Source organism: Eupeodes corollae, chromosome 1 (assembly GCF_945859685.1).
Source record: "Eupeodes corollae chromosome 1, idEupCoro1.1, whole genome shotgun sequence".
Classification (NCBI taxonomy): Eukaryota; Metazoa; Arthropoda; class Insecta; order Diptera; family Syrphidae; genus Eupeodes; species Eupeodes corollae.
Genome location: NC_079147.1, coordinates 294666751 through 294691504, shown reverse-complemented (window position 1 = coordinate 294691504; position 24754 = coordinate 294666751). Strand labels below are relative to the sequence as shown.

General features: G+C 36.9%; 1 protein-coding gene across 1 annotated transcript in view; it reads left to right on the top strand.

Annotated features, from left to right (window-relative positions):
- Positions 1-8694, top strand: part of LOC129951494 (uncharacterized) — a 29146-nt gene extending 20452 nt beyond the window's left edge. Inside the window, exon 4 of the mRNA XM_056063683.1 lies at positions 8677-8694. Within this exon, the coding sequence (XP_055919658.1) occupies positions 8677-8694 (18 nt within the window). The remainder of the gene's footprint in view (positions 1-8676) is intronic.
- The last annotated feature ends 16060 nt before the right edge of the window (positions 8695-24754 follow it).

Sequence of the window (24754 nt, the reverse complement as noted above, 5' to 3'; positions counted from 1 at the left end):
CCAGCATTAATTCAAAAACTTTTTTAATAAAAACCTTTAAAAATAGTAAAATTTTGAGAACTTAAGAAACACGAAACAAATTTTATGAAATGGACGTAGCCATAATAAAAAATCAAAACATTTGTTCTGATTTCTTGTTGTCTTAAACTGAACTAGCCACTTGTTGATTCAGATATCTTAGATAACAAAGTTCTGACTTTATATTGTTTAACTTAGAAGAGCTAATATTCCAATGCTATAATTTTAAAGTGCTTCTAATACGCTTCTATTATGGGCAACATCTTAAAGTACAAGAGCCTTTTTTTGAGATACAGAATTCAAATTCTCATTTGAGTTCATTTTCAGAGTGCGCATGTCAATAAATTTTTAGAAAGCTTTGCTATCTCAAAACTTTCATTACAATGAACAGTTAATAAATAGTCCTTCAGATGATAACAGACAGAATGTAAGATTTTTTGGTAAGAAATAAAACTGTAGCAAGTTTCAAAATGTTGATGATTTTGTACGCGAACTTAAGTTTCGCTTGATGTCTTGTAACCAATTTATTTTACTTAAAGTAGTTCAAGCCTCTACCCTATTTATCGCTGCTCGTTGGTTACAAGACAAAAAATGAAAATGAGGCTTAATTGGAGTTTGTTTTGCCGAAGTCTGATACGTGACTGCACTGTGAATCTTCTAGGGTAATTAAAATGAATAACGTCGGATGCTCAATTTGAATTGAAGCGTTGTATATTCTTCTATCCACGTTTTTATTTCTTCGTCGGATAGGATTCCATATAAAAAAAAATATACATAAAGGACATGCAAGAGTATACGTCCTGGCAATGAAGATTCGTTGCAGAATCGCTTACCGTGAAAAAGAGCGTTAAAGGATGCTGTGTTTCTATCTTGCTCCTGGCCTCGTCTGGTCTGGTCTCTGGCCTGTCTCTGCAAAGGCGAGGTGATTTATTTTTTATCGTCCGGGCCATAAAGTATGACACCACTGCCGCCGCCAACACACGAACTCCTTGTTACTGATGCATCCATCCTCGATGTCCTGAGGGAAAAAATGTGATGAAAAAAAATAATCGGTCGTTGTCGTCGTCAGCGTCGTTGTTGCTGTTGTTTTTGTGATGATACGATGGTGCATTCATTAAAAGATTTTATGGGTTGGACACCAGCAGGATGTTATCGATTTGTACCTGCAGTAGCATCAGTGGTAGCGCAGTAGGTTAACCTTTAAAATTATCCTTTTTTAATGAGACTGAGTTAAAATAAACATTAAGTTTTTGGGGTGGTTTTGTTTTCCGTGAAAGGTCTGTGTAATGATGGTCACAAAACGGTTTATTTTGGAAGCTTTAATATGCATATGAATATTTTCGCAGCATTTTTTCATATGGTCTTGAGAGCGGAAGGGTGAATATTTTTGAGTGCAAACAGTTTTAAGGTTTTTTTTTGTACCATGATAGCAAGAATAAGAGGAATAAATTATGGTTTTCGTCATACTCTAAAATGAGAGTTAAGGATATTTTTAAAATTTGGTTTTTTAACCATTAGGTTTTAGTGTTATACAATAAAAGCTAATTAAGTTTATATTTGTCCTTAAAGGATTTTATGAATCATTTCTTTATAGAAACAAATTCAATTCAACAAGGGAATGTAGTGACAATCAAATTATACTTTTACGTAGGTTTTCGATGGCATAAGTTCGAATTTTACTTTAAAATCAATCTTTCGCGTCAAGTTCTATTGATACAACCTTTTATAAGAAAAAAAACGTACAAACGTCTTTTTGAGACATGTACATATGAAAATTCGTGACATAAGAATATTTAATGGCGAGATTTGAATTCAGGGCATCAAAATCTTTTAGAAATTATTTTTTTGTTTATGCAGCAGGAACAAATCGTAATTTTTCAAAGAGTTTAATGTTTCATTAATTCTATTAAACATTTGCTTATGGTATTTTTTAATTAATGTTATGACCAAGAATTTAGATTTATTATATGTTTTAAAAATGATTTCTGGCAAGTGCTGGAGCGAAAAAAATCCGAACACGTCAGCAATAACAAATCGAATATCCTCTTCCAAGCCGGAAATTGTCTACGGGCTCATTTGCGTTTTGAAAGCGATTTCACATGTCCCCACAAAAAGTAATCAAATGGGGTTAAATCCTAAGACCTTTTCCGCTACATGTTTACGACACTACTCGAGATAATACGTTCAATAAAAGTTTTTTACAATAATTTGATTGTTTCGTTTAAGTCACGTGAATTAACCAATTATTTTTGTAATAAGTCTTTTTTACTAAAATGAGACAAACTAAATTCTATATCAATCAAATGACGGCTGTCGAAAAGACAAGATCCAAAAAAAGAGTTGTATAAAAAACTCCGTCCTTTTTCATTTTATTTTTAACTTCCCATAGGAAGTTATTGTAATGGGTCCGATTTGTCAAATTGAAAATTTTGACATTTCTCGACGTTTCAAGGTCCCTAGAGTCGAAATAAAAGATTTTAAGAAAGATGTCTGTGCGTGCGTGTGTACGTACGTTTGTACGTCCGTACGTTCGCGACGTTTTTTTCGTCGTCCATAGCTCAAGAACCAAGAGAGATATCGACTTCAAATAAATTTTGTTATACAGACAATAAGGCAGAAAGATGCAGAAAGGGCTCTCAAGAAAATTGCGTGGGTGGTTTTTTTACCATAGCAGTTTGAAAAAAAGGTGAAAATTTTGGTTAACCCTAAATATCTTACGAACCAAAAACGCTAGAGACTTGAATTAAATTTTATATAATATATTGTAATTGTAAAATCAATAAAACTGAAAAAAAATTTGTCACCTCCAAAATTTTACGACTGAAATATGATTTCATCTCTAAAACAATTTTGTGCGACGAACAATAATGTTTTTGACATCTGCTAAGATTTTGAGAAAAATCGAATTGACAGTTTTTTTTTTTTTAAATAAAAACCTAAAAAAAAACATTACTCAAAGTTCGTAAAAATTGAATATCGATTCAAATATCTTTTAAAAAACTTGAAATTTAGACTTAAAGCTTATTTTATCTTATAAGAAATATTGTTTTCAACATTTTGAAAAGTGTTGAGAAACATCGAATTGACAGTTTTTTTACAAAAAATAAAAACCTAAAAAAAAATGTACAAAAGTTGGTAAAAATTGATTTTCGACTCAAATATCTTTTCAAAACTTTGAGATATTGGCTTTAATTTACTTTTATCTTTCAAAAAATCTTGTTTTTAACATTAAGTTAAAGTTTGAAAAAAATCAAATTGACAGTTTTTTTTACAAAAAATAAAAATCTAAAAAAAACATTACTCAAAGTTGGTACAAATTGATTTTCGACTCAAATATCTTTTCAAAACTTTGAGATATTGGTTTTAATTTACTTTTATCTTTCAAGAAATCTTGTTGTCAACATTTAGTTCAAGTTTGAAAAAAATCGAATTGACTGTTTTTTTACAAAAAATAAAACTCTTAAAAAAACTATACTAAAACTTCGTACTTTCGACTCAAATAGCTTTTCAAAAGCAAGACAAATCGACAGACGGGATGGGAAGTTATCAGCGTGGGTCGCATCCCAGCCTCTTTTTTATTTTGAAACTATCAGCCGGGTTTTTTCTAAAAGTTTTATCTAATGTTAGCAACAATATTTCTTATAATAGAGGGTGATTTTTTAAAAGCTTTAGGAAAGTTTAAAAAAACACATACAATTCAAAAAATGAAATCTTTATTTGAATCGATAGTACGGTCCATATAATTTAATTTTGGAAGATTATTTCATGGAAATGTTGACGTTGACTGCGACGGAAATGGCCCAACCGCTTTGTCCAATTTTGGCATGCTCTTTCCAACATTTCCCGGTATCTCACGAATAAATGCTTCAATGTTATCTTCCTTTAACATAGCCTGATAAAAACGATCTAGGCGGCTAATTGACCGGTACGGAACGTGAAATAAAATTTTCACTGAACTCGCCTCTCAATAAGTCCAATGTTGCGTGTGTTGTGTGGCATATAGGTAGCACCGTCTTGTTGAAACTACATGTCATGCAAGTCAAGTTACGTTGCGATTTCATCTTTGAAGAAGTACGGTCCAATGATTTTACCAGCCCATAAACCGCACCAAAATGTTATTTTCTCTGGATGCATTGGTTGCTCTTCCAATGCTTTTGGCTGATATTCACTTCAAAACAATTCTGCATATTTACGTACCCATTGAGCCAAAAATGAGCTTCGACGCTGCGCTGAACACAATTAAATGGAAGAAGCGCGCGATTAACTTTTTTAACTGAGCACGCATTTTGATAATAAAATTCAATAATTTTCAAATTCTTCATTCTTCGACATTTAAATTTATGTCTCTGTCGTTAACTTTTATATAGAATAGTATTCATAAAATATTAACATAAATTCTGTTACCATAATATGTAACCCAGTTTGGATTACATTTATCGGTAGAAACAATTTTTTCACTACCGATTTCTAGACGTTTCCACTTTGACACCTACCCAGCGTCACCGTATTTCTCAATTCATACAAAACCATTTTGATGAAGTAGCACCTTCACGATGTCATCGATCTGCAACTTGAGTTTGTATGTATATAGTTTATAATTTAGGAAGTCCTGCTTCAAGATTTTAAAAGCAAACTTAAATATTTATACTCATCTACAATCTCCAAATTAACACCATTGAACGCCCAATTGTATATGTTTTGGCTCCTTGTATATCTACTATAGACCATTACTTTCGATTTGTTGAAGTTTCTTGCAAGGCCTCATTGATCACAGTACTTAGCTTATTTATTATAAGTTGGGGGCTTTCTGGAAATTCTGTAAGTACGATAAGATCGTTTCTTACCTGTGTGAACTAGGGCCTCACCCAACAAAATTCTACATCCATGTCGGTTCTTAGCTACATGTCTTCAGTTTCACGCTCCAAGTTGGGTGAGGTGACTTTCCAATTGTGCCACCTGATACGCAGTCTTCTTTTAAGGTGGCACTGTCCTCAAAGTGTGGATTCGAAGACTTTTCGGGCTAGAGCATTGGTTTCCATACGCTCTACGTGACCCAGCCATCTTATTCGTTGGTCTTTTACCCTTCTGGCTAAGTCTAGGTCACTGTACAGCCCGTACAACTCGTCATTCCATCGTCTCCTTCACTCCGCTTCTATGTATACGGGACCGTAGATCACAACAAGAACTTTTCTCTCGAAACGACCCAAGGTGCTTTTATCCGTTTTTGTCATAGTCCATCCTTCTGTACCGTAAAGCAGTACGAGGATGATGAGGGTCTTATATAGGGACACTTTGGTCCTTCAAGAGAGTGCTTTGCCACTCAATTGCTTTCTTAGCCCAAAGAAACAGCGGTTAAAAAGAGTTATTTTCGTTTGATCTTAGCAATGGTGTTGTTTTCTGCGTTAATAGCGGAGCTTAGGGAGACAAAGTCCTTGACTGCCTTAAAGTAATGACTGTCGATGGTGACGTTTTTACCGAGACATCGGTGTTGTAGGCCCTCTCGAAGGCCCAAAGTACTTTGTTTTGCCCTCATTAATTGTTTAACCCATATTTGCCACAATACTGACAAAAGCTCCCTTGACATCACGCTGAGTTCTTGCGGTTATTTAAGATTAATTGTAGAGACTTTTGAAAGATAGTGCCTCTAATGTTGACGTGTGAGCTCTGCACTATTCTTTTAAGCACGATGTTAAAAAAATCACATGACAGTGCATTACCTTGTCTAAAACCTTTTTTACATCGAAAGGTTCTGTTAAGTTGTTTCCAACCTTTATGGAACAGCGTGAATTCTCCATGGTCATCCTACACCAACGGACAAGTTTGGCGGGGATGCCAAAACTTGACATGGCTCTATACAGCTCGTCCCTAAAGATACTGTCATATGCGGCCTTGAAATCGATGAAAAAATGGTGGGTGTCGATTTGGTGTTCTTGAGTTTTTTCCAGGATCTGCCGTAATGTGAATATTTGAAAACTGTGGACTTTCCTGGTCTAAAACCACACTGATAAGGACCTATCAGGTTGTTGACGATGGGCTTTCGACGTTCACATATTACGGAAGAGAAGATTTTGTAGGCGATGTTAAGTAGCCTGATTCCTATAGTTGGTACAGTTTAGAGGGTCTCCTTTTTTCAGGATTGAAAAACAACACTGAGGTTCCACCCGACCATATCTTAAAAATAACTTGGTGCATGCTCCTAACTAACTTATCTGCAGTTGCTTTAAAGAGCTCGGCATTCTAGCCATCCGCTCCAGCGGCTTTGTTAGCTGTTGTTGGCTTTCGTCATCTATGTTGACTGGATCATCCTGCCTGACAGCGGAATTCGGTTCGTCGACGCCGTTATACAGAAGTGGTTCTTCCAAATATTCAGAATTGACTGCTGTTGCACTATGATGGTTCCGTTTTCGTCTTTGTATCCTTCGGTTCGAGGTTTATGAACTTGTGAATTTAGGTTCAACTGCACATTTTGTTCTACTGTTTTTGCCTGCTGACATTCCTCATCACACCAGGGGTTAATTGTTGGTGGCTGCTTGAAACTCAACACGTCAGAGGTAGAGGTAGAGGTAGATATTACATTGCTCATCCTTCTCATATGAGTCTTATGTTGACGAACCAAGTCTTGATGCGAATGGTTATCTTGATAAGTCTGGGTCCAATGACAAAGCTGCATCCAAATAAGCGCTGTTGGTTTTCTCGGTAGCAGTCACCATAGCAAATCGTATTTCCGGGATAGCGGTGATGTCTGCTTTATAGCAGTCTGGGGCCTCCGCTAATTCTTCGGAATTCATTGGAAAATTATTGATGTTTTAACATTGTGAAAACAGGAGTGAATTTAGAAGGCAACCTTGTTGTACTCAATTATCAGTTTCAAAATATTCTGAATAAGTAAAACCATTCCGTAGAGCTGCTTCCGTTCCTGAATACCAATCTCTATTAACATGTTAGAAGCAAAAAAAAATAAAAAGTTAAATATTTTAAACTTTAATTTTAAAATTTTATTTTTATTATTTACTAAATTTAAAATTCTCAAAAGCTCTAACATACTTCATAAAGCCTTCACAAATAATAAGGTTTTCATCTTAATCTTAATGATGATTATGATTATTAATTAAAAATTTCGTATAGTGTTCCATTTATGTATAAACAAATGTTTGTTGAAATATTTTTGAATTAAAAAAATCAGATTTTTATCGTAGTTTCTAACTCGAAATTTTAAAACAAAGAACTCTCCTTTTTTGAGAATTAAGAATGATACGCCCTCTTATCCTTTTTCTAATTAAAAACACAATTGAAACAATCATCATGAATCACCTCTTGAATGTCAAAAACGAATTGTCGTCCTTTAATTTTCACACCCCGATGTCACTTTGTGTCCTGTCTATGTGTCCATCCCATGAACATTATGTATAGAACTATACGAAGACAGAGGTTTAACCTTTTTTGCCATTTAGCACCAGACATCACGAAGCTGCTGCTCCTGCTGCTGTATAATTATTGCCAACAGACTCATTTGTCTAATCCAAAATGTTCACCAGCTTTATGTGTGTTGTAGGTAATTTTAAAGCTACTTCGAAACATCACGATTCGCTTTCGTTCCATTTCAGTAAATTTATTGCACAAACGAACTTCTTTTTACCATCAACGCTCTGGAATATTTAAACAACTCAATATAACTTATATATGTATAACTAACCAACCACAACGCCAACAGTCAAACGCTGCCGCTGGCCGCCCGCATGCATATGTCCTGGAATATCCTTATCGCAGTTAGATTCACTGTGCGTCGTCGTCGTCATCGTAAGCCTGAAGGTCTGTCGGTCTCTAGGTCTGACGGTCAGGGAGAGGGTGAGTTGTTGAGCCTTGCATGTTATACATAGAGGCATGCAAACATTTGTTCTTAATTAGGCGTTAATAAATCACGATTTCATTCATGGTGCTGATGGGGATCTCTATCGAGTTCCAGGATAGGATATAAAGTGCATGCGGGTCGGGTTTGCGAGTGTAAGGTCCTCCAACTAATGCCATTCTCACTTTCTGTGGTCAAGTGGGTGCTTCCATTCCAAACAATGAAAATATAACCCACAATCCACTACCCCTCCTCTTAGGATTAAATTTTGTTTCTGTTTTTTATTACTTTTTTCTGTTCAAGGATTTGTTGCCATTTTACACGAATTCTTTAAGTCGCGTGAAATAAAAAGAAAAAATATGTTCGGTATAAAGGATAAGCCTCATAAATCCTCCATTTTCTTCGTTATTCCTTTTAAAATCTCACTCCTCCTGCCTGCATCCAACAGGTACACGAACCCATATTTTTGAACGTACCTTTTCGCAGGATCAACACAACTCGTGTTGATGGTAAGGTTGAAATTTTGTTTGTGCAGCTTTTGAAGTGGAATAAAATGTATACTCAAAGAAAGAAGAAAGGGGGGCGGGGGGAGTCTGTGCAAAAGTCGAAGAAGGAATAGCAAAAGAAGAATCAATATCCGGTTTACCTGGGTTATGGTTCTTTTCCTTTACTTTTTATTTTTAAATTAAATAATGTCATCAATCAATCAAAATCAACCGACTTTTCATCAATTAAGGACGAAAAGGTATCTGCAAAAATCTATAGATACAAATTTTGTTTGTTCTTTTTTTTTTGTTTGATTTCTATTTAAGGATTTTTCCGAGGATTAATTAACAATGGCATCAACTTTTGTATACAATTTTTAAATTAGTTTTCTTTTGTTTCCTTTTTCTTTAAAATAGATTTTTTTATTTTTTTCTATGTGAGTTGTTTTGTTTTTGGAAAATTTATTTTTATGTGCCCTTATTTTTTTCCACATTCCGTCAAGGACACACAGTTTGATGTTTTTCTTTTTTTGTTATTGTTAAATTTCCACTCACGTCCACCCAAAAGTCAATCCTTGCTCTTGTTGGTTCATTGGATTCGAATACGTGATGCATTCCGTATGGATTTCATTTTTGTTTAGATTGAGTGAAACTATCAAAACGAAACATTTTTAAAGGAAGTGATGTTTTTTTTGGGAGCGAATTGCATACTTCCGGGCAACACGTGACAAATGTTTTTTGGTATCCTTTTTTTTTAAACTGATGTGGATAACCAACCCAATGTGGGCGGAAAGGGTGAGCCAGTATATGAAATGGATTTTTTTACTTCGTTTTCCGATTCCAATTGAAGGAATTCAGCTGGAAAGTTGGAAAACGTGTGTCAAAGTTTATTTTGTAGAAATTGTTTGTTCAAAGAATCATATGCTTTGAAAAAAGTGGAAATCATGTACATCATATTTCAAAACAAGAGGTAATTTGTTTACGGTAAGTAATTAGCGCTTTGAGTACGGAATTTGTGTAGATTTTGTGAGGTATTTGGAAGTGAGTTCTGATGGCAAAAAATTAGCTATTTGTAAACAAATTTGGTGATGTGCTTTTAGGAAAGTTTTTTGAATTTTTGATTCTTTAAAAGAGACAATTTGATCGACCATCAACTTTTAACACATTATATTTAGGATGTTATTGTGATTGGTTTTATTAACTTAACAAATTACAAGAAAATACATTACATTACACACTACTCAGCACATAAATGTAGAGAGTAGAGAACCAGCATCACTGATGCTTGATTTCGGTGATTGATGGGTACTGAAGCTTTATCAGTGACTAGGCTGTTGCCTCCCTAGAAAATAAATCAAAGGCTTTTATCGAAATGCCTGCGTGTGCTTGGGAACGTACGAGATTCAAAATAAGTTTATGTATACAAAAATAACGTGTTTGACATCTGCTAAAGTTCTGGAAAAAAAAATAAAGGTAACAATTTGTTTTTACAAAAAATTAAAAACCTAAAACAAAACGCTAACAAAAGTTGGAAAATTGATTGATTTTCGACTCGAATATCTTTGCAAAAATTAAAGACAAATTTATTTTATCTTTTAAAACAAATACTTTTTTTAACATTTGCTGATTTTTTTTCAAAAGAATAAAACAGACATTTTTTTTTAATTACAAAATAAGAATCTACTAAAAATTAAATAAGTTTATCCCTCTGTCTTATGCCACAGTCACTTTTGAAGTTGTCGTATTTTGACATTTGACTACACCATGTTTAAAAATGAAACACACTTTTATAATACAATACAATTTTTCAAATTTTCAAATTCAAGCACTTGTTGGCCATCTCAGAGAAAAATATTGAAAATTATGAAATAAGTTGAGCTTTTGGGATGTGAAGATTTGAAATCGTGAGCATCACTCAAGTAGAGCTGAAAATATTGCTGTTGTACCCCGTAGCGTTGACGAAACGTTTTAAAAAAACGAATATCTGTACTTCACAGCACTTTACGTCATATTTTGGATAAAGACTTAGAGCGTAAGCCAGTAAAAATAAGAATTCAAGCCGGTAAATCATTAAAGCAACTGTGTATTTTCACTAATTCAGACCTTGAAATGCATACAAAATAATCTGGGTTTTTATCGAAAAATTATCTTCCAGTGCAAATTTCCACTTCGGAGGCTTCGTTAATATGCAGAATTGTCGCACTTAGCAGTCGAAAAAACAAAAGAACGACTATTAAAATGTTTCTGAATACTAAATCCTTGTCTGGTGCAATTTTAGGGCTGGAATTTAAGTGTAATGGGAGCTTTCATTTTCTTAAAATAAGGCTGTTGTAATTGAAGGCTCAATTGAACAATCAATTTAAAAATAAAATTCCTGACAATTTCTTTCTCTTTGAAGCCATGTGATCGATAAGGTATGTAAGGTCTTGAGCAACAATCTACTCAAGACTCTAAAAACTGGTTTCCTAAGATTTTCAAGAATATACAGCAGGAAATGTGAGATGTGGTCATCTAAAATTTCATGAAAAAAATATGTTACTGCCATTGCATCCGTGACGGCTTTTTGGTTCGTATTTATTTGTATTGTTAGTCGTATGTCTTCTGCCTAAGAATAAAGTAAAAATCTATTAAGTTCTCTTAAAAAATGATAATGTTTATCTGTAAATATAAAAATAAAACCTATAATTGGAAAAAACCTCCCCCTTTCTAATTACCGACCAATTTTACTTACGTCCCTTCTTTCTTAATTATCAGCTCATGAAATATCTCGAAGATCGAAAGCTTCTTAATGACTAACAATACGGTTTTCACAGCAATAGATCCACTGGTGATCTTAAGGTTCATCTCACAGAACAGTGGGGCAAATCCTTGCATCGCTTTGGAGAAAGTTAGATTATTGCACTTCATATTTCAGAAGCATTTGATAGGGTTCGAAATCAGGTTCTCTTATCGAAAATGTGTGCATTCAGTTTTCATTAATCCCTACTTTATTGGATTTGTAATTATTTTTGAATAGTTCAATACCTAAAAACCACAAATAAATGATGGTGTGCCCCAGGGCTCTGTTCTATCTCCAACACTCTTTCTCATTTTTATTAAAGATCTCCTGTCTGCTACTTCTAATCCAATACATTGTTTCGCTGAAGATAGTACTTATTACTTAGTTTTTCATATTCGTTTTCCGCATGGAATTCAATACTTCGAAAACCCAATGCTGTCTTGTTTCGTTAAAGAGAGATATACCCCCCATACTATTATTTATAGATGCATCAATGTGACTGAACATCTTGAACATTATGTTTGTCACAAACCAGAGCCCTTGTCATGTTTTCTACCACAACATTTTCAATTAAAAATGGTCTTCAACAGGGAGCGGTGAATTCGCCGATTCTCTTCAGCAATTGCGTACGCCGACGATCTAATTGCATACAGAACGGCCCGAAAGGTTGAGGTTATTAGAATTCTTTAGCAGCGTGATTTCGACAAGATTCAGCGATATTGCGACAACTGGAAACTGAAAATAAATGTCCAGAAGTCGGAGGCAATTCTGTGAATTGGCACAAGATGGTCATCGTTTATCTTCACGGTCAGTCATTATCGAGCAAAAGTGTAGTGAATTTTTCGACAGACATATAAATGCTCCTCTGACCAGGGCCAGAGGAGCCTTCGCTCTGATGAAACGGCTGTATTTTAGCAGTCGACTTGGCTCCAGAGTGAAGGTAATTTGCTACATGGCCCTCAAGCGGCCAATGATCGTATATGGTTGTCCTGTGTGGTTCAACGTTGCCCCTTCCAAGATGGAGAAGTTTCGGGTGTTTGAGCGGCAGTGTTTAGGACGCTGTACCGGCTTATATCGAACAGCCGAATCTTTTTATGTGCATTACTATTCCAACGAGGTCCTATACAACGGGGCTCGAATCAACAGTATTGAAAATTTCGTGATAAAACTCGTTGGAGGTCACATTGCAAGAGCTATGTCTTCGACTAACAATTTAATTTTCGGCGCGTTCTATCCGAACGACGAGTATTTTGAGAGTGCACGCTTGAGCGGCTTCATTCCCCCAGAGGCATTCCTTTTTTTAGATAGATGCGGTCTGGTACAGGATAGATTGGCAGTTCCGTTAATCTACCACGTCAGACGACGAACCGTAGAGAGGCGACTCCTGTACAATCGGGACGTTATGGCACAAGGCGGAGCAGAGCTCCTTCGGTTCAGTAGGGCTGTGTCCAAACAGGATTGAACTAATAGGGTGAAGCAGGAGAACCAGTTTTGGTGGCTTCAATCGGCACTGGATAGTGGGTAGTCGGGATGGGGTTTCCACTCTGACCGTCGTACATACCTACTTGTTTAAGTTTAAGGGTTTAGTTTTAGTGCTTTCTCAAATTATCCGCTCAGATTCGGCTTAAAACTGTAGGTCCCCCTCATCTCTGAAAGCAGTATACAAACACAGGGATGGTTGAGAGTTGCAAGTCACTAGGCCCTTATCAATTTATTTATTTATGTATCACTAACCACGTCTTGTGAAACGATCATATCGCGATATCGTCAAAAATTCCGCAAGGTGTTTGGGTTTCCTTAGATAATGCAAGAAATGTTTCAACCCTCCTTATCTGACTGGTTATCTGCAAGACTTATTTCCAAAGCTTGAGTATAACTCCCATCTTTGGGCAGGTGCTCCTGCAACTGACTTAAGCCTCTTGGACAGTATTGAACGTAGAACATTTAAATTGATTGGTGATAATACCATCACTGGATGATTTACGTTGTTTAAATATCATTGAAAAGTTTCTTATCTCACCCTCTTTTACCATTATTTCAATGGTTTATGCCCAAGTAAAATAGCCAGCTGCATTACTCCCCTAAAACAGTTCAATCGTAATAGAAGCTCTTCTTGGAATGGTCATCAGTATACCCGCGAGACGAACTTTGCTCGTACTGTCACATACAGAGATTCGTTCTTTAACCATACTGCGTGAATGTGGAGTGTCTTACCACACTCTGCCTTTCCTAGTCATTGCATTACTGAGTACTTCAAAACCAATGTGCAACCACATTTCCTTTCAAACAATCGCTAGTTTTTTTTTGGTGCTCACACTGTGTTTTGTTCGTCCGTACTTTCTGGAAGCTTTTTTCGTCGTCCATATCGACTCCAAGGAAATTTTGTGAAGTAGATAATAATGCAAAAAGGACTCTCATAATAATTGAGTAGGTGTTTTTTTAGTATAGGAATTTCAAAAAGTGAACATTTTGGATAACCCGAAATATCTTACGAACCAATACCGCTAGCGACTTGAATTACATTTTGTATAAAGGGTCTGCCAAATAACTTCTTTTTTTAACATGGCGCAAAACATCGAGTGTAGCTTCGGTTGTGTTGCACGTAGTGCCCGTAGTGTTAAAACCAAATGTTGCCAATATCCTCCCCTTTCAATTTTTAGGAACAAAAATTTGTAAAGCCCGTTATCACTTTTCTCATCACTTGGGACAAAAAAAAAAGGTCACTTCCACCAAAGAAAAAATCGCCCAATTATGCCTCTGGACCAAAATCTGCACCAAACAGTGACTCGTTTTGGGTGTATCGGCTTTTCAATGTATGCGTGCCCCAAATACGACATGTCAGCTTGTTTACATACCCGCCACGATCAAAATGAGCTTCATCTGAAAAGATGATTTTCTTGGTAAAATTGGCATCTTCTCTAAGTCGATCGCAGCATTGTTCATATACACAATTATATTCGTTTAGCGGAAGTATAATAATAATTATCTGCCAAATCAGGCATGAGCTAAATGTTACGTTAATGTTAAGCACTAATTTTCAACTACATAATACAATTTTTAAGGAAAAATCTGCGAAAGTGTTTTTTTTATTTTATCTCCGAAATAATCGAAGAAAGACCGACCTAAGAATAACGTTTTTGACATTTAGTAAAATTTTGAGAAAAATTGAATTGACAGTTTATTTTTACAAAAACTAAAAACCCACACAAAAAAATATAAAAACTTGCTCAAAATTGGTGTTCGATTCCCGATATCTCGTGAATAAATAAAGGTATTGACTTCGAAATGACTTCATTCTAAATTTTCCAAGAAAAATTCAATTTGTATTTGCTCACATGAAAAATAAAAGAACAAACGTAAACCTACAAGAACAACAAAAAACTAATAAGAAATGGTTTTTGATTCAAGAAAAAAACATTGACTTCAAATTATGTACTGCACGCAGAATATTTTGTTAAAACTTTAAACAAGACAAATCGAAAGTTGGGATTGGAAGTTATCGGTTGGGGTTGCATCTCAGCCTTTTTTTTAATAATGTTTTCAAATTCTCAATAAATTTCATAAAAATGAAGTCTTACAAAATAAAAATGATGAATATTTTGTTCCAAATGAAACAAATTGAAGTTATCAGTGTTGCAGGAATTACAATTTTGTTTTAATTGGTTACGTTAAGTTTCCATAGTATTTCAGTTACATAATTCATTTTCGAAAAAAAAATTAAACAATATGCTCTTCATCAAATATTTACACTTTAAAATATTTTTATTTATTAATCTTTCCTATATACATCCGTACACCCATTGTCGATTGCAAATTCCTCATGGAATATAAAAAAATAAACAAAATGGAGTCATTAATCAAGAGTAGACTTCTCTTCTTGACTTGAAAAAAAAATTCAATTTATTTGCATTTAACAAAAAAGAACATTTAACATTATTAATTAAAAAAGTACACAAATATACATAAAATATTGAGCAATCACAATTTTATTTATTTATAAACGTTTAATTAAAAATTTCTTTGAAATACAACAATTTACAAAATCCTGCCAGTTAAAAAAATATGAAAAGGAGAAAAAGGTTTAGTGTTTGCTCCGAGATTTCTGTAGATCCTTGCGATACATAATGTGCTCTGATTTATTTTTGAAATATATAATTACAATCACAGATTATATTGGATTGGAAAGTATTTACGTATTGAACTGTATATACATAAGACTCATGTTTACTCGTTTATCTGATTGAAATAATTCGCAATGATATTTATGGTAAGTTTAAACAAAAATACAAATAATTCCATCGTTAACAGAGATACAAGAAAAATTAAGCTTTTATGTTCTTTTGGATATTGAATAATAAGGCTCTTACACATTACGACTCATGGTGTCCAGCCATACAATATTAATATATCGATCCAATAAGCTACTGAAGTTAACGTTTATTGTAGTTATTTACATAAGAGAGAATTAATTGTCGAAACAAAAAATGGATATCATTCTTAATTGGTAATTCTATATAAATATTGAACCAATTTACAGCTGATGATGTTTCGTAAAGGATTTTTCTCATACATGCATATATATAAAATATATATATTGTTTATCCTTAAATAATTGTGCAACACATATGGAGCATATAACTAATAGAGATGAAATGATGTTCCACAGGGTTGTATTTTGGTACCTACACTTTTTTGCTGTACCATTTGCTTGTCAGCTCATTTGCAATTAAGAAATGTCAAGGCAATCAACAATAAAATCCAGTAGAGCGCTTATTCTATGCTAAGGAGCAAAACAAAATGATGCACTCCTTGTTTTTGCTTATGTAAACACAAGTCTAGAACTCATAGACGTGCATCTTCATAATGGGGTAACAATGAAACTGGGAATGGGAAGTACTCTTATCTAAATACACATTATTCAGATGTTTTTTTCTTATTTTAGTTGTTCTTATTTGTGCTCACTCTCTTTCTCATCTCATCCTATCTACACACTTTTTATCTCTATAAAGGACCCTCCGAGGTACTGTTACTTGTTAATCTGGGAAGGCAACATTCCAGGATAAATGAAATAAATTAAACGAAAAAAAAGAAGATGAAAAAAAAATTGTTTCATTTATGCCTCTGGTTACACATTCTCATTATTATAAATACGAGTTTACCTAACATGTGGCACTTTATTTCTTGAGAACTTTATAAGACGAACGTTGAAGATCTTGATTCTACGAAAAGCATGAGAAGTACATAAAGGAGTGATTTTGTTTCTATTTCACATGCCCTGGGTGTCTCTGGGGGCGTATATTTTACACATTTACTCATTTTAACGTAGACACTTTTTTAATTTAGTTTAAAACTGCAAACAAAAAAGAAGACGTATGTAAGTTTATGTTCATTTTTAAACACGTGGAGATATAGCAACACAATCCAAAAAGCTTGGGCTTGTTTCAAAATTCAACGAGACGCAAGTTGCTGTCATCTAGTTAACTTCTCATTGAAGATTATTGTAATCGGTCCAGTTTTTGAATTGAAGATTTTAGAATTTCTAGATGTTTCAAATGGTAGACATGTGCATTCAAGAGGACACAAGCGTCCACAGGTTTTTCTCAAAACCCACCTCTGTCTATCAACTCCTACTCTCACCTCCCCGCGGTGAACATCGGGTGCCTAGTACCTCAACTGGAGATTGGGTTCCAACCCCAGTGGAAAGTTGTTGGGGGCAGCAAACGAGAGAGGGGGGAGAGGTGTTTCCACTAAGGCACCTCTCCTTATCGAGGCGGCAGCGGACGAATTCTCGAGATAGAATCAACGGTGGCGTCTACAGTTCCAGTAAGGTCGAACACCTTATAGGGCTTCTTCGACATATATATATTGGAGTTATACTAAGGATCTGGCCCTCCAGGTTGGGGGTTGTGCCGTCGGGGTGACTTCCTGGCCACGTAAAAACATCATAGTTTCGAAGCAACAACAAGCCTCGGATACGGACGGATTCACTGTTGACAACCCACGCAAACGAAATAAGGACAACGAACTTCGGATATGTACGTGGAATGTTAGGTCCCTTAACAGACCACGTGCAGCCGAACAATTAGCGGAAGCCCTAAACTGCTGCAAGGCAGATATTACAGCCATCCAAGAAGTGCGATGGGATGGACCGGGTAAACGCAAACTAAAAGACTGCGATATCTACTACGGCGACTGCTACCGAGAACAAAGACAGCGTCTTTTTGGGTGTGGATTTGTTGTTGGAACTAGGCTCAGGCAAAAAGTCTTGAGTTTCAACAGTGTGAGCGAGCGCATCACGACAATCCGCATCAAGGCTAAATTCGCCAACATAAGCCTAATATGCGCGCATGCCCCAACAGAGGAGAAAGATGAAGACACCAAAGATATGTTCTTCGAGCTCTTGGACAAGACATATGAGCAGTGCCCTGGCTATGACATTAAAATTGTCTTAGGAGATTTTAATGCCAAGCTAGGAAGAGAAGACATCTTTGGTGGCATAATCGGGAGATACAGCCTGCACGACACCACCTCCGACAACGGATTCAGGCTGGTCGATTTCGCTGCGGGGCGCGACGTTCTGGTAGCTAGTACGCAGTTCACGCATCTTAATATCCACAAGGGGACATGGAAATCTCCTGATCAATCAACCGTCAACCAGATTGACCACATTGCGATCGACGCACGACACTTCTCCAGTATCCAGGATATCCGAACATTCCGAGAGGCCAACATTGACTCGGACCACTACCTCGTTGTAGCCAAGGTACGGCTACGGATATCCCGATCCAAGCCAAAACAAGGAAGTACTGTGAGAAGATTCGACGTTAGACGGCTACAATCGCAAGAGACTGCCATGTCCTTTTCCGATCGAGTCTCTAGTAACCTCCTAAGGAGTCCTATGCTTCCTGCATTAAGCATTGAAAACCAGTGGCAACATTGCCTTGCAGCCATCAGAGATGCCGCCTCTGAAGTGCTAGGTTTCACACGGCCACCACAGCGAAACCCCTGGTTTGACGACGAATGCCGGCAAGCGCACGCAGCGAAACAAGAGGCATACAAAACGGCGCTGCACAAAAGGACAAGAGCTGCTCGCGAGCTCTACGAGCAGAAGAGGAGAGAGGAACACCGGCTTCTTAGACGGAAAAAAAGAGAGCATGAGAAGCGCGCGATCGAGGAGATAGAGGGATGTCACAACAGGAATTAGGTTCGTAAATTTTACCAAAAGGTAAAAAAAACCTCCCAAGGGTACCAGCCACGAACCGAAGCCTGTAAAGACGATCAAGGGAACATCGTAGTAGAACCACAGTTGATGCTGAGAATATGGAAAGATCACTTCTCCAAATTATATAACGGCGATGACGAACCGAACTCCGCTGTAAGGGAGATAGAACCACTCAACCTCGGCGACGCAGATCAACAATTCCGCCTACCCGACCTTGACGAGGTGAAGATAGCTATATCTAAACTTAAGTCAAACAAAGCTGCTGGAGCTGACGGCATCACCGCCGAACTATTCAAAGCAGTAGGCGATGACTTGGAAGGGAGCATGCACCAACTCATCTGCAAAATTTGGTCGGAAGAAAGCATGCCCGATGAGTGGAATCTCAGCATAGTGTGCCCGATACATAAGAAAGGAGACCCTCTAAACTGCGCCAACTACAGAGGCATCAGTCTCCTTAACATTGCGTATAAGATCCTCTCTGCCGTATTATGTGAACGTCTGAAGCCATTCGTCAACAACCTGATTGGTCCTTATCAGTGTGGCTTCAGACCAGGAAAGTCCACTATCGACCAAATATTCACACTACGGCAGATCTTGGAAAAAACCCAGGAGCTTCAAATCGATACCCACCATCTCTTTATCGATTTTAAAGCCGCGTATGACAGCATCTATAGGGAAGAGCTCTACCGAGCAATGTCTAGTTTTGGCATCCCTGTCAAACTTATCCGTTTGTGCAGAATGACGATGGAGAATGCACGCTGCTCTATCAAGGTCGGAAAAGATCTTACCGATGCATTTGATGTCAAAAAAGGTTTCAGACAAGGCGATGCACTGTCATGCGACTTCTTCAACATCGTTCTAAAAAGAATTGTGCAAAACTCAACCGTCAACACTAGAGGCACAATCTTCCAAAGATCCATCCAATTACTCGGATACGCAGATGATATTGACATAATTGGAAGATCAAAGCGTGATGTCAGTGGAGCGTTTTTGAGCATTGCGACGGAAGCGAAGAAGATGGGTTTAGTGGTCAATGAGGGCAAGACGAAGTATATGCTGTCATCAAAAAAGGACACTGAACAACGACGTCTTGGACAAAACGTCACCATGGACAGCTATAACTTTGAGGTAGTTAAGGACTTTGTCTACCTAGGCACCGCTATTAATGCAGACAACGACACCAGCGCTGAAATCAAACGAAGAATAACTCTTGCAAATCGCTGCTTCTTTGGACTTAGAAGGCAATTTAGAAGTAAAGTCCTTTCTCGAGCATGTAAAATCACCATCTATAAGACACTCATCATCCCGGTTCTCATTTATGGCGCTGAGGCCTGGACCCTGTCAAAGAAAGATGAGAGCGTCTTAGGATGCTTCGAGAGAAAAATTCTTCGGGCGATTTTTGGTCCCGTACGCATAGATGGAGAATGGAGGAGAAGATATAACGACGAGCTGTACGGGCTGTACAGCGACACTGACCTAGTGTCGCTGTACACTAGCCATCTAAGCCCAACGGCTTAGATGGCTAGGTCATGTAGAGCGGATGGACATCAACGCTCCAGCCCGAAAGGTCTTCGAATCCAATCCCGAGAGACGGCGCAGTAGAGGAAGACCGCGACTCAGGTGGCGCACCCAGGTGGGAGAGGACCTCAACCAACTTGGCGTGCGAAACTGGAGACAGCTAGCTAGGGACCGAGCTGGCTGGAGACGCTTGTTGGTTGAGGCCCAGGTCCGCCCCGGACTGTAGCGCCACCTTAAGTAAGTAAGTAAGATGTTTCAAAGTCAGATATAAATATTTGTCAACTTGATTATTTATCGAAATAAACAATAGTTTCAAGCAACAAAGAACGCAGGTTTTGACTTTTAGTAGCAATTTTATAAAAATCATGTTGAAAGCTTTTTTCCGAAAACTATAATTTAAAAAGAAACTACTAAACATTTTTGAAATTGACTTACTTCTCAAAATGTTTTCAAAAAAATATATTTGCCAAAAATTTCAAAAATGATAATCAAAATTTTTGTATCGATTTCAAGGCCGCGTATTTCAACATCTAATAGAGAATAACTCTTCATAACAATGTCTTGTTTTGTCATGATTGTCAAACTAGTCCATTTCTGACGACGAGAATGGACGCTGTTCTATTAATTTAGAATAAAATCTCATACTTATTTACTTAAGGTGGCCCTATAATACAGTGAATTAGGCCTCACCCAACAAACTTCTGCATCTAGCTCGGTTCCTAGCTAGATGTGTCAAGTTTCGCGCTCCAAGTTGGGTGAGGTCACTGTCCACTTGTGCGCGCCACCTGATCCGCTGTCCTGTGGGTGTGGTTTCGAAGACTTTCCGGGCCGTTACTCAGCCATCTTATTAGTTGGACTTTACCCTTCTGGCTTAGTCTACGTCGCTGTAAAACCCGTACAGCTAGTCATTCTATCTTCTCCTACACTCACCTTTGATGCATACGGGACCGTAGATCACACAAAGAACTTTTCTCTCGAACATTAGACATAGCGGTATTCAAATCGATTAAAAATGGTGAGTTTCGATTTGGTGTTCGTGGGTTTTTTCTAGGATCTGCCGCAATGTGAATATTTGATCGACTGTGGACTTTCCTGGTCTAAAACCACACTGATAAGGACCTACCAGGTTGTTGACGATGGGCCTTAAACGTTCATAAATTACGGCAGATAAGATTTTATACCCGTTGTTAAGTAGACTGATTCCTCTATAGTTGGTGCAGTTTAGAGGGTCTCCTCTTTTCAGAATCGGGCAAACAATACTGAGGTTCCATTCATCGGGCATGTTTCTTCCGACCATATCTTACAGATAAGTTGGTGTATGTTCCTAACCAACTTATCTCCTGCTGCTTTAAAGAGCTCGGCATTCAAGCCATCTGCTCCAGAGGTTTTATTAGACTTCAGTTTAGATAGTCTTTGTCTAAGTCGGGAGGATGGGATTGTTGGCTTTCCTCGTCTATGTTGAATGGATCATCCTGCCTGACAGCGGAATTCGGTTCGTCGTCGTCGCCGTTATACAGTCTGCAAAAGTCCTTCCATATCCTTAGCATTGACTGCGGTTCCACTATGATGTTTTTACTTTCTTCTTTGCAGTCTTCGGTTCTAGGTTTATGGATCTGTGAATTTCGTGTCACCTGTTCATAAAATTTTCGAACTTCATTCCTGCTTTTAAACCTCTCAACATCTTCGACCGCACGCTTCTCATGCCCTCTCTTTTACTTCTGAGAAGTCGGTGCTCCTCTCGCCTCTTCTGCTCATTGAGCTCATGAGCAGCTCTCGTCCTATTATGCAGCGCCGCTTTGATTGCCTGTTGTTTCGCTGCATTTGCCTGCCCACATTCCTCATCAAACCAGGGGTTCCTTGTTGGTGGCTGCTTGAAACCCAGCACATCAGAGGCAGCTTCTCTGATTGCATCTTGGCAATGTTGCCACTGGTTTTCAATACATTGTGTTGGCAGCAGAGAACTTCGAGAGATTTTACTTGTAACTCGGTCGGAAAAGGAGTTGGCGATCTCTGGCGATTGTAGCCATTCAACGTTGTACCTTCTCCAGGCACCTCCCTGTTTTGCCTTATGTCTGGAAACGCGAAGTGCTACCTTGGCTACAACGAGGTAGTGGTCTGAGTCGATGTTAGCTCCTCGGAAAGTTCGGACATCCATGATGCTAGAAGCGTGTCTGGCGTCGATCGCAATATGGTCAATCTGGTTGACGGTAGGTGATGTTAAGAAGTCCAAGTTCCTTTGTGGATGTTGAGGTGTGGAAAACGCGTACTAGCTACCATAACGTTTCGCCCGCAGCAAAATCTATGAGAATGAATCCAATGTCGGAAGTGTTGTCATGCAGGCTGTTTTTCCCGATTATTCCATCAAAGAGGTCTTCACTTCATAGCTTTTGCATTAAAATCGCCCAGGACAATTTTAATATCGTAGCTTGGACACTGCTCATATGTTTTGTCTAGGAGCTCGGAGAACATATCTTTGGTGTTGTCATCCTTCTCTTCTGTGGGGGCGTTCGCGCATACGAGGTTAATGTTGCCGATTTTAGCCTTGATGCGCAATATCGCCCCGGGGAGATAAGAGTAGGAGTTGATAGACAGAGGTCGCTTGTGTCCTCTTGACATTTCTACCATTTGAACAACAGGATAAGATCTCACCGATCTTTTTAATATCAAAAAAGATTTTAGACAAGCGAATGCACTGTCATGCGGTTGCTCCAACATCATTTTTTAAAGAATTGTGCAAGGCTCAATCATCAACACTAAAGGCATAATATTCTTATTGGAACACCAAAGCGTGGTATCAGTGAAGTAATTTGTGCATTGTGACGGAATCGAAAAAGAACGCAACGAAAGCAAGAACAAGTTTATGCTGTCATCAAGAAAAGTCATTGCACTACGATGTCTTCGACAAAACGTCATTATGAAAAGCTAAAATGTTGAGCTTATTGAAAATTTTGTCAAATTATACACCGCTATAAATTTAGACAGTGACAGCAGCTCTAAAATCAAACGGAGAATAACTCTTGCAAATTGTTTCTTTCGACTTAGAAGATAGTTGAGAAATAAAGTCTATAGAGCACTCTGGTTCCCATTAATGGCGCTGAAGCTTGGACCTTGTTAAAGAAAGGTAACAACGTCTTACAATGAAAGAAACAAACTTTAATTGTAATTTTTGGTCCCGTCTGCATGGAGAATGAAGGAAAAGATACAAAGACGACATGTACGGGCTGTACAGCAACACTCATCTTGTGAAAAGAATTAAAGTCCAACTACTAAGTTGGCTAGGTCATGTAGAGTTGTTGGATATCAACGATCCAGCCCGGAAAGTCTTTAAATGAAATCTAAAGGATTAGTAGAGGAAGACTGCTACTCAGGTAGCGCTCGCAAGTAGTAGAGGACCTCAACCAACTTACCATGTAAAATTAAAGAGAACAAACTAGAGACTGAGCTGGCTTGAATCATGGCATGTTGGTTGAGGCCCAGTTCCGTCTCGAAGGGTACCTAAAGTAAGTAAGTTAGTAAAAACCTATATATGACAGTTGGCGTGGTGGCCAAATAGCTGATATTTCTGTTCGAACATTTTTTTTAAAACCCTTCATATATAGGTTTTAAAAAATTTTCGAACAGAAATATCAGCTATTTGGCCACCACGCCAACTGTTACAGAATCCTTTTCATGATCAATCCACAAATTTTTTACTTTTCATGACCAATCAACAAATTTCGGGCTGCATGTCTTCGATAACTTCAGTGATTCTATTTTTAGAGTGCTAATATCATTTTTTTTTTAAACGTTGGCATAGACGTTATCGTTATCTTTTATGTTTTCTCAAAGAATTAATCCGAAGCTGTCAATTGAAATCAACTTTTCGAGATAAAATACGGCCAGGGATTATTTCTTGCAAAACTTCGAACTGCAAACTTTTTACCATTTTTGAATCGAATTTCAAACGGATGTTAAAGCGTGTAAAAGTTTTTACTTGCCAAATGTCAAAATATAAAAAGATTTATTAAGGACTTGAGTTGGTTATGGCAAATTAAACCTCCTATTCGAAAACTCTACAAAATATTGCTGTGAGCATTTTTAAATTTCTTAGAAAATTTAAATGAAACTTTTCAAAAAAAAGAACAAGTTTAACATCTTGAATATCTCGATAGAAAAAAAAACTTTATAACAAACAAAAATAATTCTTTAAAAATCTTAAAGTTCATCCGTTGAATTTAAGCTCCATTTGATATACCAAATTCAAATCAATCGGTTTTGTGATAAGGAAATGAGTAACTTCAAAAAACCAATGTTGAAAGAAATGATAGAATTTTATTAAATCCTTATTCACTTTTTGAAAAAATAAAATCCTTGTCAATCACATGACTTATTGATTTTCTGACATTTCAAAAGATGAGAAAGGTTTTAAAGATTGAAATTGGTTTAACTGTTTACAATTGCAACATGAACCAACAACATGTTCTTTGCTAATATTCGATATCAGGCTTTACCTACTCTAACCATTATATCTTGGTATGGTAAATTTCATAATAATTCTGAAGGTTTATTATAATTGTATTATTTGTATAAACATAAGAAACGTGTTGACTTGACATTTCCACGTCTAATAATTTTTCTAGATCCTTAACTGTTTTATGGGTGTTAATAAAGAATAAAGAGCACTTGAAATTATTTATGAATTAAGAAATTAGTTCGGTTAATATACTTACACGTGTGACAAAGAAAGGTCAATTGGTAAAGTAAAGAATTGGTAAGTTTATATATCAAAGATTTCTGAGAATATTTTTATAAGGCTTTGTAAGGCTTTTATAAACTTACTATCAAGATGTTAAATGACCTTTATATTTATTTGAATAATAGAGAAATGGAATTCTTTTCCCAGAATC